Source organism: Tympanuchus pallidicinctus, unplaced genomic scaffold, assembly GCF_026119805.1.
Source record: "Tympanuchus pallidicinctus isolate F22 unplaced genomic scaffold, pur_lepc_1.0 scaffold3, whole genome shotgun sequence".
Classification (NCBI taxonomy): domain Eukaryota; kingdom Metazoa; phylum Chordata; class Aves; order Galliformes; family Phasianidae; genus Tympanuchus; species Tympanuchus pallidicinctus.
In genome coordinates, this window is record NW_026294747.1 from 37,505,231 (window position 1) to 37,518,853 (window position 13,623).

General features: G+C 47.1%; 1 protein-coding gene across 4 annotated transcripts in view; it reads left to right on the forward strand.

The window, feature by feature from the left end:
- The first annotated feature begins 308 nt into the window (after nt 1-308).
- The window catches only part of FLVCR2 (FLVCR heme transporter 2), a 32,538-nt gene continuing 19,223 nt past the window's right edge, over nt 309-13,623 (forward strand). For all 4 annotated transcript variants that reach the window (XR_008209618.1, XR_008209617.1, XM_052696049.1 and 1 more), the window contains exons 1-3: nt 309-837; nt 11,664-11,805; nt 13,014-13,154. Coding sequence is in view for 2 of the 4 variants with exons in the window: in XM_052696049.1 (XP_052552009.1) it covers nt 322-837; nt 11,664-11,805; nt 13,014-13,154 (799 nt within the window). In the remaining 2 variants the exon portion in view is untranslated. The remainder of the gene's footprint in view (nt 838-11,663; nt 11,806-13,013; nt 13,155-13,623) is intronic.

Here is a 13,623-nt window from a genome sequence, read left to right on the forward strand (position 1 = left end):
CGGAGAGCTCATGCACGCTGTCCCGTTAGGGCTGCCTGCCGCTGGCGCACGGCCGCGGAAGGCGTCCCGCACGACCGCCGCCGACACACCGCTACCAGCCGGCGCTCTCGGCCTCCGCGCCGCTTCCCCTCGCCAGGGCCGCCCTGCTGAGGGGCGGCGCGCTGGGCGGTGGAGGGGAGGGGAGGGCCGGGCCGGGCCGGGCCGGGCCGAGGGGCGGCGGCAGCCAGTCAGCGCAGCGGGGGCGGTAGGGCGGGGTTTCCCGGCCAGGTGCTCGGCCTCTGGACCGAGGGTGCCGGCGGCACGGCGGGCAGCGGGGCCGGCATGGGGCGGCAGGAGGGCGGCGGGGCGGCGAAGCCTCGCGGGGACGGGTGCGGGTGCGGGGCGGAGGTTGCCGCCGAGGTGCGGTTGTCCCGGCGGCGCTGGGTCGTGGTGCTGCTCTTCAGCAGCTACTCCCTGTGCAACGCCTTCCAGTGGATACAGTACGGCAGCATCAACAACGTCTTCGTGCGCTTCTATGGCGTGAGCACCTTTGCCATCGACTGGCTGTCCATGAGCTACATGCTCACCTACATCCCGCTGCTGTTCCCCGTGGCCTGGCTGCTGGACAAGAAGGGGCTGCGCCTCATCGCCCTGCTGGGCTCGGCCCTCAACGCGCTGGGCGCCTGGGTGAAGCTGGGCAGCCTGCGGCCGCAGCTCTTCGCTGTCACCGTGCTGGGGCAGGTCGTCTGCTCCCTGGCGCAGGTCTTTATCTTGGGCATGCCCTCGCGCATCGCCTCCGTCTGGTTCAGCTCCCGCGAGGTGTCCACAGCCTGCTCCATTGCCGTCTTCGGGAACCAGGTAACTGGTGGCTGCCATCTGGAGGGGACGGCGGGTCAGGTGCCTGGCCGCGGGGACCTGGGGTGCTAAGGGGAGGGGATATGTAGGGCCCGCGTGACCTTCCTCAAGGAGAGAGGAGCCAGGTAAGAGCCACCCCTATGGGAGGGGGTCCGACTTTTCACACTGACAGATGGTGACTGGACAAGAGTAATGGCTTTAAAATGGGAGATTAGCTTAGATGTTGGGCTGCAATTTTTTACTCAGAAGGCGATAGGCCCTGGCATGGGCTGCCCAGTGAAGCTGTGCTGCTCCATCCCCGGAGGTGCTGAATTGAAGGCCAGGTTGGACGGGGCCCTGGGCAGCCTGAGCTGATGGGGGGCAGCCCTGCACACAAGGCAGCTTGGGACTGGATGGGCTTTGAGGTTCCTCCAATCCAAGCCTTTCTGTGATTCCATAAACTGTGGCTGTGTTAGGATTTTGTGCAGCAGTGTCCCTCTCCTCCTGGTTACTGGATGGGATGAAGGAGGTGATCTGTGCTTATGGCTGGGCCCTAAGGAAAAGGTCTGTAACAAACTATCTGATTCTAAAAAGTAAGGCACAGGATTTCCACAAACAGTTGCTTTGAGGAGAAGCAAACTTTCCTCCAGGTCAGGAGGAGGTAAGGTCCCCCAGCTCCCCTCTCTGAGGATGGGTCAGGGAGGCCAGTGACCCACACTGGCTCAAGCTGTTCCATGTTTTTCTCAGTGTCAGCTGACGCTCAGATGCGGTAATTTTTTCACGGTTTTGAAAGGATTAGTGAAATGACATGCTGACCCTTGCACTGGAATGCCCACTGATTCCTGCTGCATGAGGCAGGTGGGCTGATACTGATGTAGTGTGGCATGAGGGAAGTGGCTCCAGCTCTGTCATGTTGACACAAGGAAGAGGAAGAACAGTCTGACATTTGCTGCGTGGCTGGACCTGTTCCCCTATCTTCAAAATGCTGTACTCCTCTCTGCGTGACTGCCTTCAGCTGACTGGCTCAAGCTGTGGGTGGGCACTGCTCTGGTTGGAATTACTTTCTCTGTTCAGGCGGTTTCTAAAGCATGGTTGTTCCTACTGCGTGCAAAATTATCAGTGAGATCTGAAGTCTCCTTTCCACAAACTCCTGGGTTTCTACACAGACAGAGATAACGCTGTGGCGAAGAGCTAATGCTGGGGAGTGACAAACTGAAGTTTGTGCAGCAGCATTAGGCAGACTAACTTGCAGCTTTAGGAAAGAGAAAGCACACTTTCTCTGAGTGGATCTAAGCTTTTCTGTTCACGCTCATCAGTCTTGTGGGCTCCTTTTTTGTGTTTTAAATGAATCTTCAGAGTTGAAGGCACCTAAATTGGCATAAATGTTTCTGATTTAGGAGTAAATAAGTAACTGAACATTTTGCTGTCAGACTTTTATTCAGGTGGAATTACTCAACAGTTTGCACAAGAAATCCAAACAATGTGGCATTCAGCATGTGCTATATGTGTATGTGGAGTCCACATTGTCCTAAAAGCAGCACATTAGTCTGGTGGTTGTGAAAGGCAAACTTTGGCTGGACGCTTTGGTCTTCCTTTGGGGGTTGACTTGACATCAGTGAGACCGCAGGCCAGTAATTAGCTCTTGCTTGTAAACCCAGGCTTTCCATTTAGAGAATCAGAGGAACAAGAAAGGGCAATGGCATACTCCATAGGGAGCACCTATTCATTTCATTCCCTCAAATCAAAGATCCAATGAATGAAAAGTGGCTATTTTGTTAGGTGGTGATGTTGGATGGGGGGAAGAAATAGAGGCTTTCTTTTTCCTTAATCTGCTATTAGAGTGTGTTTTAGGGAGTGCCAGTGAAGGGCATAATATGGTGGGTTTGTAATTGCAGTATGGCAGATGATTCCCTATGCTCTTTTGAGACGCTAGTTTTTGCAGGGCATGCTTGCTGGAGCAGGCAGCAGGCCTTGACCCTTCCCTTCAAATACTTGCTTTGTTGTCTTTTGGGGATGAGGCATGGTATGTGGCATGATGGCACTAATCCCCACCACAGTGGGGATGTTTAAGCAATGAGTTGAATTCCTGTGGCTTTTTGAGGTGTATCAGCTGGAGCCAGCTGGGCAGATACTGGAATTCCTCAGCTCTCTGTGTCAATTTGCATGGCATGCGTTGGACTACTGTGCTTGTGCTGTGCTTGCTTGGGCCTGTTGGCTGGAGGAGCGTTTCAAACTCACTGCCCTATCTCCCTGATGAGTAATGGGCATCAGCAGCTTGTAAAAAATTTTCTATTGCTCTGCTACCGCTGCTGATACTTTTTTTTTTTTTTTTTTAATTGAAATAAATCATCTTCCTAGCTCTTGCCATTCTGTCTAACGGTAGCAAGCAGCTGTTGGATTTGGGGTAAGGGTTGGATGATTTTTTTTTCTGTAGTTTTGATTCTTCATTTTTCTAGCAGGAGTTGATAAAAACTGGTGATGAGCTGGGAATAAAGAAACCTTCTGTTTCACGTTCATCTCTGCCTGTGGGAAAAATGATGTAGCAGCGTCTTCTGGTGGGGTCTGACCTTGTACAGATGCCTCTGTGACTTAAGTGATTTAGGACTTCTGTAAAGAAAACATCCTGAGGCAGAATTTGCAGATGCTACATGTGTAATGCATCTTTGGGCAAGTCATTCACAGCTTCTCAGCCCTGAATGCACCTTTGCCATGTTTAGTGGGGAAGAAATGCACTGCAGCCAAACAACAGCAGATAAGAGACTAGCATTCTCTTATCTCTTGTCTAGCAGTGATGAGGTGAGGCCTTTTAATTTGTGCAAAATGCATGATAAGGCATGAATGAAATTCAAGGAGGTGCTCTTTCTTGGCAGGTCCTTTCCTCTTGTTTTGAAATGGGAGGAAGAATCTTCAGGGGTTGGGCTGCGGTGGGCTTCTGTGAATAATCAGGTCTGCAACATCTGAATAGCCATTCCTTTTTTTTTGGGTCTGCATTGCCCTGTGTGCTGAGTGTGTGCGCCTGTTTGCCTCACTGCTAATCCTCGTCTGTACTGTTTGCCCTTCAGGTAAGGCAGCATCAGAAATTCCAGGAAGCCTTGTGAGAATGGAGCACATCTGGTGGGATTTCTTTCTTCAAGCAGACTTCTAGATCTCTTTGGTTCTTCCCTGCCTGCTGGGGAGTTTCCCATCTCTTCAGATCTAGATCTGATTCTTGTTAGAAATAGAAACAAGTGTTGATCTAGTTGCATTTTCTGGGATTTTAGGCATTAGCGTAAAGAAGATTTTACCAAGGAGCTAAGAAGAGCTGGTAGCAGCAGCAGTTAGAGGTGGCATTTTTTGGTCTTGGCTCCTTTCTCTTCCAGCAGAGATGACGGGGTGCGTGAGGGCACTCAGATGACAAGGAGTGCTGTGTGGCCGGCTCTCTGAGATCCTGGCCGTGGCTCTGTGTGGGAGGGTGAGCTGACCAAGTAGCGACGTGGCTTTCCCAGGAATGCTTAAGCTTCTATAAATGAGCACTGGAATCTGAAATGAACTTTTCCTACTCATTTAACCTGGTGCTCCCTTCCCAGCCAGGCACCAAAAGCAGCTCTCTCTTTTTCTTCACAGAAGCAGCTGGCTTTTGGGTTTTGCTCTGAGGAGGTTGGGAGTGAAATGAGTGACAGCAGTGTTTCTGCTGGGAGGGGCTGCCCTATGGCACCCTTAGCACTTGCCTCGCAGGATCCTCAGAGACTGTCTCTGTTAAGTGACTGTAATGTCCTTGACCCATGTATTATATTCTGATGGAGAATTCCAGCAGCTGCTGAGGTAGCTGTTGGAGCTGAAACCCCTCTTCTGCTTTACTGTTTCTTATCTGCTGCTGTTTTGCTGCACTGCATTTTTTTCCCCAATAAACTGGGCGAAGGTGCATTCAGGGCTGAGAAGCATGAGTGACTTGCCCAGAAGAAGCAGTTCTCATGATCTGGCATTGCATCATGTTAAACAGTCTGAGATGGTAACACAGAAGAAGTATGATGAGGAAGGGAGTTTGCTTTCAGAAGAGCTTTGGTTGTGCAAGTGCAGACTGAAGAAATACATTATCTCATATCAGTGGAAGTGTATATTTTAAAAATAAATAAATAAAAAGGTTCAGCCTTATCTTATCTCTTCATGAGGCATGGATTACAGTTTTTCCTCTCACTGTGCGTCCTTTCTGCTTCTTAAAACACTGGAAAAAAGGTAACTAAACTGTGCTGCGTTTAAGTACATTGACTTCCTGGCTCTTTGGATTTTAATGGGCCTTTAGGGGTTTTAGTATTGCTGTCAGTGCTATGGAAGAAGCATATCTGGTTAGTAATGCAAATAAAAATATACTGCATAGGAACTAGCAGCTTCTGCTTTCCACAGCTCTTCAGCTATGTATCTTCAGTTGGAGGCACCTGCAGTTGAAAAAGGAGGAAATGCTTCAGTGTGGAGTTGTGAAGCACAGATGAGTGGTGAAAGGAGCTGTGGTGCACAGGGCTTTGGAATGCATGTGTGCCCTCTTCCATGGCATTCCCAGGGTGAGTGGTTCAGGTCTGATGCATTTCATTGCCTTGACAGAACTGTCTGAGAGGCACTGGAATGGGCTCGGTGTGTACTGAGCATAGAGGTTCAAAGTCCCTCAATCTCATATGTGTTAGAGCACTGCATGAAAAGGAGAGCCCTTCTGAAGGGGACAGATGTTGCTGCACTTGACTTGTGTGTTTTGTCTGCAAGCTTTTTGGAGAACAGTGTTTACATGGTAGGTTGTGGTGGCTGGCTGCGATATGGAGGTTTCCAGAGCAGCAGCTGCAGTGCACAGGGTTGTCTGGAGACTTTTCACAAAGGATGTTTCCGTCATGGTGATGTTGTTGGATTAATTCTAATCATTCAGGTGGAGAATCTCATTGCATTTGTTTTAAGGTCTTGTCTGAAGCCACTTGTAGCAGAATCAATAAATCTAAAAAGCACTTACGCTGTTGTGTCTGGAGTGGAACATCTTGAAAATGTGATGCTCTCCGTGCTTAAAAGGCATCTGTTAGAAGTTGCTGGGAGCTGCAGGACCGATTCGTTAAAATAATTAAAATGCCACTTGTTTCTTTCAAAGCATAATGGACCTCCTGGTTTTCTAGAGAATTCCTCATTGCCAGGTTCTTTGGTTGTTATGGCCACTGAAGATGAGAGGTAGTGCTGTTCATTGTAGGTGAATGGCTCCATACCAGTGCTGTCTCTCCCAGCAGTTATGCAGTTCTTTCCTGCTCTGCTGCTTTCTGGAGGCTCCATTAGGAATTTGCAGTGGGATGGCTGGGGGTGGCCTGGGGTTTGAATGGGACTGTGTGACTCCCAGAGGACTCTTGTGTGGGTAGTTTGGTGTGGGGCTGTTAGGAAGTAAGTCCTTTGCGTGGGTAATTCATGCTTTAGAACATTGAATTTGATAGGATTTAATAAGTATCTTTCCAAGAGAGACCTACAGCCAGCATTTAGATTCCTGTTTCCTCATTCTCTGAGAAAGGTGCATGAGAACACGGGAGCACCTGGCTAGGGTAGGCAGCCTCCCAACTCCAAAGTCTCCATTTAGAAACTTGCTGATTGATTTGAAGTCATAGTATTTTGCCATAGTATCTGTCATAGTATCTGTTGTATTGGGTTTTATATGCATGCAGACTTCATTTCTTTTTTTGGTTGTTACAATTCTGCCACTTTGGTCAAACTGACAGCCTGCTGTCCCTGGAGTTCCCTGGGACTCCTGCCCACACAGGGCCTTTTAAAAATTCACATCATGTTTGCCTTCCCACATTCCTGATCAGTGTATTTAGTAACAGACTAGTTAACAGTTTGGCACGCTGTGTGCAAGTAGCGTGGGTTTTCTGTTGTTCTGTTCTTTCAAACTCTTGAACGAATCCCTTCTGGTCCTGACACACCGTAGAACGTATTAATTGCAATAAACTTGATTAAAATCTTCCATGATAAAACTTTATTTGCCGTATGAAGAGATTCCTTCGAGATGGAAACTCCCATAAAAACCACATAGTGAATGCTGATGCAAGAGTTCATTTAGTTCTCCGTCTCATTTATTCTCCTTCCATGGTGATCATCTTTTGGCCTTGCAGCCTTTCTGGCAGGCTTCCTGATTGTGCTGTGTTTGCAGAGCTTTGACATAGTTGTCAGGCTGCTCCTCAGTCTTTTTTTGGCCTAATTATGGATTTGCTTTAGTTTGGTCCAGCTTGATGTCTCCTCTTTTTCATGCTCAGAGAAATGAAATCCAGCTTTTGAGGGGTGTGCTGATTTATTGTATTTTTCTTCCTTCTTTGCTTTTTAACTGTGATTGCTTTTATCCCCTTTTCTAAAATTTTGGATGATATTTCATACAGCTACTCTGAGCGCCCAAATGCAGTGTGTTTGTGCAGTCTTAATGCAAGCAATACGTTTCTTTGGATTTTTCCCTTCTGTTTCCCTTTAATGGTCTTTCCTTTTAGGCAGATCCCTCATGTGAGTTAAATATTGCCATAGTGGTTTGAAGGGATTTTTTGCTATTGTGATTTGTTTTATTCCTACTGCTGTAAGGAAGCTGAGTTTGAGTGCACTGCAGAACTATTCACTAATATTGGTTGTGGGGTGTGCTGCCCTAAATCAGGAGTTGTGTTGTGTCTTACGGGTTCTCCCTAGAAAAAGGTATTTATGGGCTCTGAAAATAAAGTCCTTTCCATCAACCCTATTGTAACCCTTAGCCTGTAAGGACCACTGCCAAAATTTCTCACTGTTGTGGTTTTTTGTTTTCTTTTTTGTTTTGCTTTGCTTTCTCCTTCTATCTTAACGCTTTAATTGACCTTCTTGGTGTGGTGGTCTCCTGTGCCTATGTTTCTGGTTGCTCTGCAATTTCATAGGGCTTTTATACTGCGTCTTAGGTTTCTTTAAGGTAGATACCCACTCCTCCATCAATCGTTCATTTATACTTTTTGTGCCGGACATAGATTGATCTGGTCAACTCCATGACAATACTGCACTGATGATCATCCTTCAGCAGACTGTCAGTATACAGACAGCTAAACTCAAATTAAAAATCCTGTTGTTCACTGTGAGATATTTATACCATCTTACCAGCTACTTGCTGTCTGCTTTATCATCTGTTCTTGTGTACGGTTGGATCTTAATCTGATGTCGCTGTTGCACTGCACCTTGGCAAAATTCAGGTAGGAAATACATTCTTTCTACTTTATCAACTTTATCAACTTTTAGAGAATGAATGATCTGAACAGCATGCTCTGCTGTTGCTGACTCTCTGGGTGTTCTGTTCAAGAATTATCCCAAAGGCTTCTTAAGTGCCAGCAGCCTGGTTTCTGCAGGGAAATTCTTGGAGGTCAGGACATGGTTGTGCATTTCAGATGTGGGGATGCTCTTATGTTGCAGATTGAGCTATGTGCTGAAAGCTAAATCCCTGCTGAAAGCTAAAGTGCATGCTGTGTAATACTTAGCATGTTGTGGGGAGCTTGCCTCTGTTGCAAAAGGTGATATTCATATCCAGGGTCTGTGAGTATCCCTCCGTATGTCAAAGGGGCTTCATCATCATAGGATTAGTAATGTCAGTAGCCCTGAAATATAGAATGTGTTTCCTGTTGTTATGCTGGGATTTTTTTCCATCTACCACCAATTTTTCTCAGGTTTAATAAACTCCCAATGGAGAAAGTGTTACTTTTTTTTTTAAGGGTAGGAGGGAGGATGAACATTCTTTTGTGTTCAAGTCTTTTGAGAAGACAGCAGCGGTGACGGATGCAGCTCTCTCAGACCTGTGGGAGTGTCAGTGGCCATAGAACTCTCAGAAAAGGATTTCTGGACAATTTGTTAAGTGGATTCCCAGCACCCTTTTCAGATAGGAAAGGCTAGACAAAAGAGTGAATCTGGACCGTTGTCCCAGAGAAGCCTTCCTATTTTCTGTGTGTGTTCTGCGGTTCAGCAGCTCATGTGATGGCATGTGATTGCAGAGAGCAAGCCCAAGAGCAGCTAGCACAGGAATCCAGCCCTATTCTTCCAGGAATGAAAGGGTGATGGGGCAAAGGAGCATGTCCCGGGAAGCACTTTATAGACCTCTTTCAAAGGGTGGAGGGGCCAACGTGGAACCTGGTGCGTAAGAGCTGGGAGATCCCAGCTTTAGATGGAAAGGAACAGTGTTGAGTCTCGTCCTTGAAGCCTGAACTTCTAGGAGTAGTACTGAGAAGCAGTACTGGAGCCTGGTGTGGCTGTGTCCTGGCTCAGCAGGCATGCTGGAGCGGCAGGACCATACTTTGGCCAAAATAAATGTGCTGCAGAGGTGAGCAGGCTTCTGCCCTGTAAGTGCCTTTTTGGTTTGGTGTCCATCTTCACTGTTCTTCATTGTGCTTACTGAACCTCTGAGTGCTCTCGTTCCCAAAAGTGGCCTGGTATGGCATGGCGCATGGCACATCCATAGCCTCTTGATGACTCTTCCCGCAAGGTCCTGTGATGTCCTGGGAGTGAACTCAGCACAGGTATCTGTTGCTGATCCAGACATATGCTATCACGGTGTCCCAGAGAGGTCACTATTTGACACAGGATGAGTTTGTCCAGATGCAGTTGAAATTTACTTGTCTGTAAGTAAAATATGGTTTCTGAATCTAGCAGACAGCTCTGAGCCATGAGCAGTTTCCTTGCTTCAAATATCCACCAGCTGGGTGGAGTAGAAGGGCTTGTGAAGAGCTTGCTACACCACACACTGACTTTCTTTACAACCAGCAGATGTAGCACCTGGAGTGTATTGTTCTGCGATCTTTATCCTGGCCAGTGAGTGGGTCTTCTAAATGAAATCCCTCATTGTGCTTTGGTGTGGAGGTATGTCTGCCAAAGCATACAGAAGGTGTGAGGAGTTCTTGCAAGAAGGCAAGCCAGAAGGTGTTTCAGCTTGTCTGGGACACAGAGCTCCTGGGTTGTTCTGCTTTGTATTCTGCCATGATTGTATGCAGTTAGTGGGCAACAGAGTGCTTGTGTTTCTTTGTCTTTGCTTTCTTTGCTTGTAGAATAAGGCTGACACTAATACACCCTTTCCAGGGACTGTGAAAATGCGGAGCACTGAATCCTTCCATTGGCAGTGCTGCTGTTCTGCTGCATAATCATGGGGCAGCTGGTTATGATTTTGCTAATGGGTTCATATCTATCTGATGTTTCCATAATGAAATGGTACATGCAATGGGCTTAATTTGAATACATCCTTTATCTTCATGTTTTGCATACTCCTATCACCTTTCAGCATGAGAATGAGGGCAGTGGCTCTTTGAAAGGCTGTTGGTAAAGCACGAGTAACCAGTGCAGGGAGGATTTTTAACATTTCTAGTCTGTCTCAGTTCGGTTAGCACTGTACCAGCACCGTGAGTGGTTTTCCATTGCCCAGCAAAGGGTCCAGCCTGCAAAAGAGATTGGAATTTTATGTTTGAAGCAGAGGTGAGAATGGATGCATGGCCACCTGCCATCTCTTTCTTGGGTGCCTTCTCAGTCCTTCCATCTGTTTGAAGCTCCTGTGTGTGCCCTGTTACTGCTTGTAAATGTAGGCTCAAACCAGGAAAAAATAAATGAAGGTGTTGCTAAAAAGAAGATTGCTTTTGCCGTGGACAGGGCTGAATGTGCAGAACGTCTCTGAAAGCAAGCGAGAGCTGAGCTGTTTTGTGACTCTTTTTTTCTGATGTCTGAGAGGGGCAGAGGAGCAGGTAAATACACTTGTTGGGAACCAAATCCAACTGCAAAGTGAGATACAGGAGAAGGAACAAAAAGTGGCTTTGTTAGGCCTCCTGTTTAGAGCACTCAGAAATGTGATAAGTGCACTTCTACTTCAGCCTTTATGAAATGCATGCTCCCAAGCATAAAAGCAGCTGTTTGTTGCCTTTGTCCTTTGAGGGGTGGCACAGAATGCCTGTGACATTTAGTCCTACCTCTCAACCTGGCAAAGCCTATGCTGCTGCAGCTCCTTGTTGCTTTCCTGGAGAAACAGCTACCCAGCAAAGAGCCCACATGTCCTCACAGAAGCTTGTGCTGTCCCTGCAGGAGCTCCTCAGCTGGACGTGTGGGACTCTTGGCACAGTGGATGACAGACCTGCAGGGATTTCTGCTTGTTGCCCTTCAGGCCCAAGCAATTTAGCTGAGGCAGTTGCCAAGCCCCATCACACTAGAGCACTTAGGGAGTGTTGGTAGCATGTATCCTTTGCTTTCAGCTTTGATGTTTTTTCTAGGTTCCCTTGGTGCAGTGGGAAGGGTGTGAGAAGTATTTGGGTTGGTGGGTGCTCACTCAGAAATAACATAATGAAATGGCCAAGACAGACTGATACCTCAGTTATCAGGAGTGGACGGGATTTGACATTACATCAGCCCTTGCTCTGTGTCAGGCAAGAGGAAAAATAGGTTTAACTCATTGACCCAACAAAGAACTGGGGTGTTTTTTGGAAGTGTCATTTTCCACCATTTTTAATGAGCCAAGTTAGATTGCTGAGTGACTGGACTGGCACCAGAATAGATGCAAGATAAGGAGTGGAATGTGTGGAGGAGCACAAGGAGAGCAAGAACTCCACTTTGTTGGAGGCTAGTATTAATTCTGTTCAATTATATTATAAAACCTTTCCTTGAACATTGTCATAGTTGTGAATTTGAGGGGAGACCTCTCCTGGCCTAGTTGCTGTGGGCAGCTGGTTTAGCTGTCAGTTATTAGGTGGTAAAGGAGATTTTCACTTTGGAGGTGACAATAGAATAGGCCCAGTAGAGCTCTTACCAGGTGAGGGAGGATTGCATTTCTCATGAGCTCTGAGCTAGTGGCAGTGTTGTGGTTCCATGTCACCTCTGTATCCCTTCTGTCTCCTGCTCAGCTCGGCATTGCGCTTGGCTTTCTGATCCCTCCTGTGCTTGTTCCCAATGTGGAAGATGTGGAGAAGCTGGCTTACCACATAAGCATCATGTTCTTCATGACAGCCGGCGTGGCAACAGCCCTCTTCATCCTGGTCGTCATAGGTAAGGAGATGGGAAGTGTGTGCAGGACTCCAAGTGGAGCTGAGGTCAGCCTGTGAGAGTGGAGATCGTGTGGGGAAGCGTCCCCGCACACCGCTGCCTGTGTCGTGTAATACTAGATCTTCCTGCTTCAAGCCCAAAATGAATGGCCCTTGTAGAAAGGTGGGGAGGGGGTTTGTGAGCAAACCTGCCAAACTGTTAATTTCATCTTTAGACTGTCTATGTTATAAAACCCTGGCATGAATAAGCCCTTTAAGTACTGATCATAGAAATATTTCAGTGTTCGCAGTCTTGCCTACAAACAGGGTGCTGGGCTTTGGGTCATGTCTTGGAGCTGATTACATCTTAAGGATAGGGAGAAGTAGGTAGGCTATGTGGCAAGAACATGCTGTTCTCAGGAAGAAAAAAAAAGGGTTACCAGTTGGGAGTGGAGCAAAAAAAGTGCTATGGGCAGTAGCAGGACACTAGAGATGCAGTCCCCCCTGTTAAAGATCTAGCTTCCAGTTCACACATTTGCATGACAGATTGGCATTCTCATTGGAGAGCAGAGCTTACCTGCTAAATATTTAAATTATTGTTTTTTAAGAGATTCCTCTTGCCAGCTTGTTTATGTTGCCTGGTAGGTGAGTCAAGTGTAGATTTTTAATGATTCTGGGGTAGAGAATAGACAAGGTACCAAAATAGGTGTGTCTCCTAGTACAGCAGTATATAACTGACAACTGGGATTCCTGAGCACTGCTTTAATGCTAATTAGAGTCAGTTTGTCCAGACTGAGAGGTGCCAGACTTGATGTAAAACCTAGCATGGGCTTCCTAAGCACTGGACACTGTGGGGCACCAGGCCACCTTTGCCAGATGGCTTTTCTCATTTCTCTTTCGCATTTGTATGTCCATACAACGCTTTAGCAGCTGTCTCTCCACCTTCCTGCAGACCATGCTATTAGTCCTGCCAACCCTTCTGCCAAATGCCTATACAACTTGCTTATTAAAGGCAAGGTGTTTCCCCAGTGATAGGAGTTGTTGCAGAGACACTCTCTTCTCCTGTTTCTGGATAAGTCTGTGTCACAGAGAATCAAAACTGAAGGATGCTGATGTGTTTTGTACACTTAATTTTACTAGCCCCTGTGCTATCTCTTGAGTAGTTCCCTCCTCGTGTGCTCAGGCTCCCTAGTTGCCCTGTTGCAAACAAGTCTATTTTGTGTATGGTTTCAGTCTTCAAAGAGAAGCCTCCATACCCTCCGAGCCGAGCTCAGGCCCTGATCCAGTCACAGCCATCAGAGGAATATTCTTATGTGCAGTCGATCCTCCGCCTGCTTCGCAATGCCAACTTTGTGCTGCTTATGGTCACTTATGGTAAGTTCTGGCTATTTTTCTGTTCTGGTAGATACACTTAGCTTCTCCCCCTCTCTCTGTGTTGTGCCAGGGCTGTAACTGGGCTGAGCAGGGTTAGGGGAACAGAAGGATAGCTGTGCTGCCGCATATCAGGGGTCCCTCTAGCACCACAGTCTGTCCAGCAGTGGTTACAAGCAAATGGCTAGGGAAGAATAAAAGCAGCGCAAGCATGCTCAGCACAGTACAACCTCACAGTACGACTTCTTCTCTCTCAGCTTGCGACCGCTTTCTGTTCAGGGGATTTTCTTATCAAGTTCTGTTTTTTGTTGTTTTTTTTTTCTTTTTTTTCTTTTCTAGTTCATTAGTAACTTGAACTAATCTAAGTGTTTACTTAAGAAACATGGAGCTGTGTTTGAGTGCAAGTCACTGCACTGAGTGCAAGTTATTTTCCAAGGAAAGTGTATGATTGCCAGGCTTCCCAGTGGAGGTG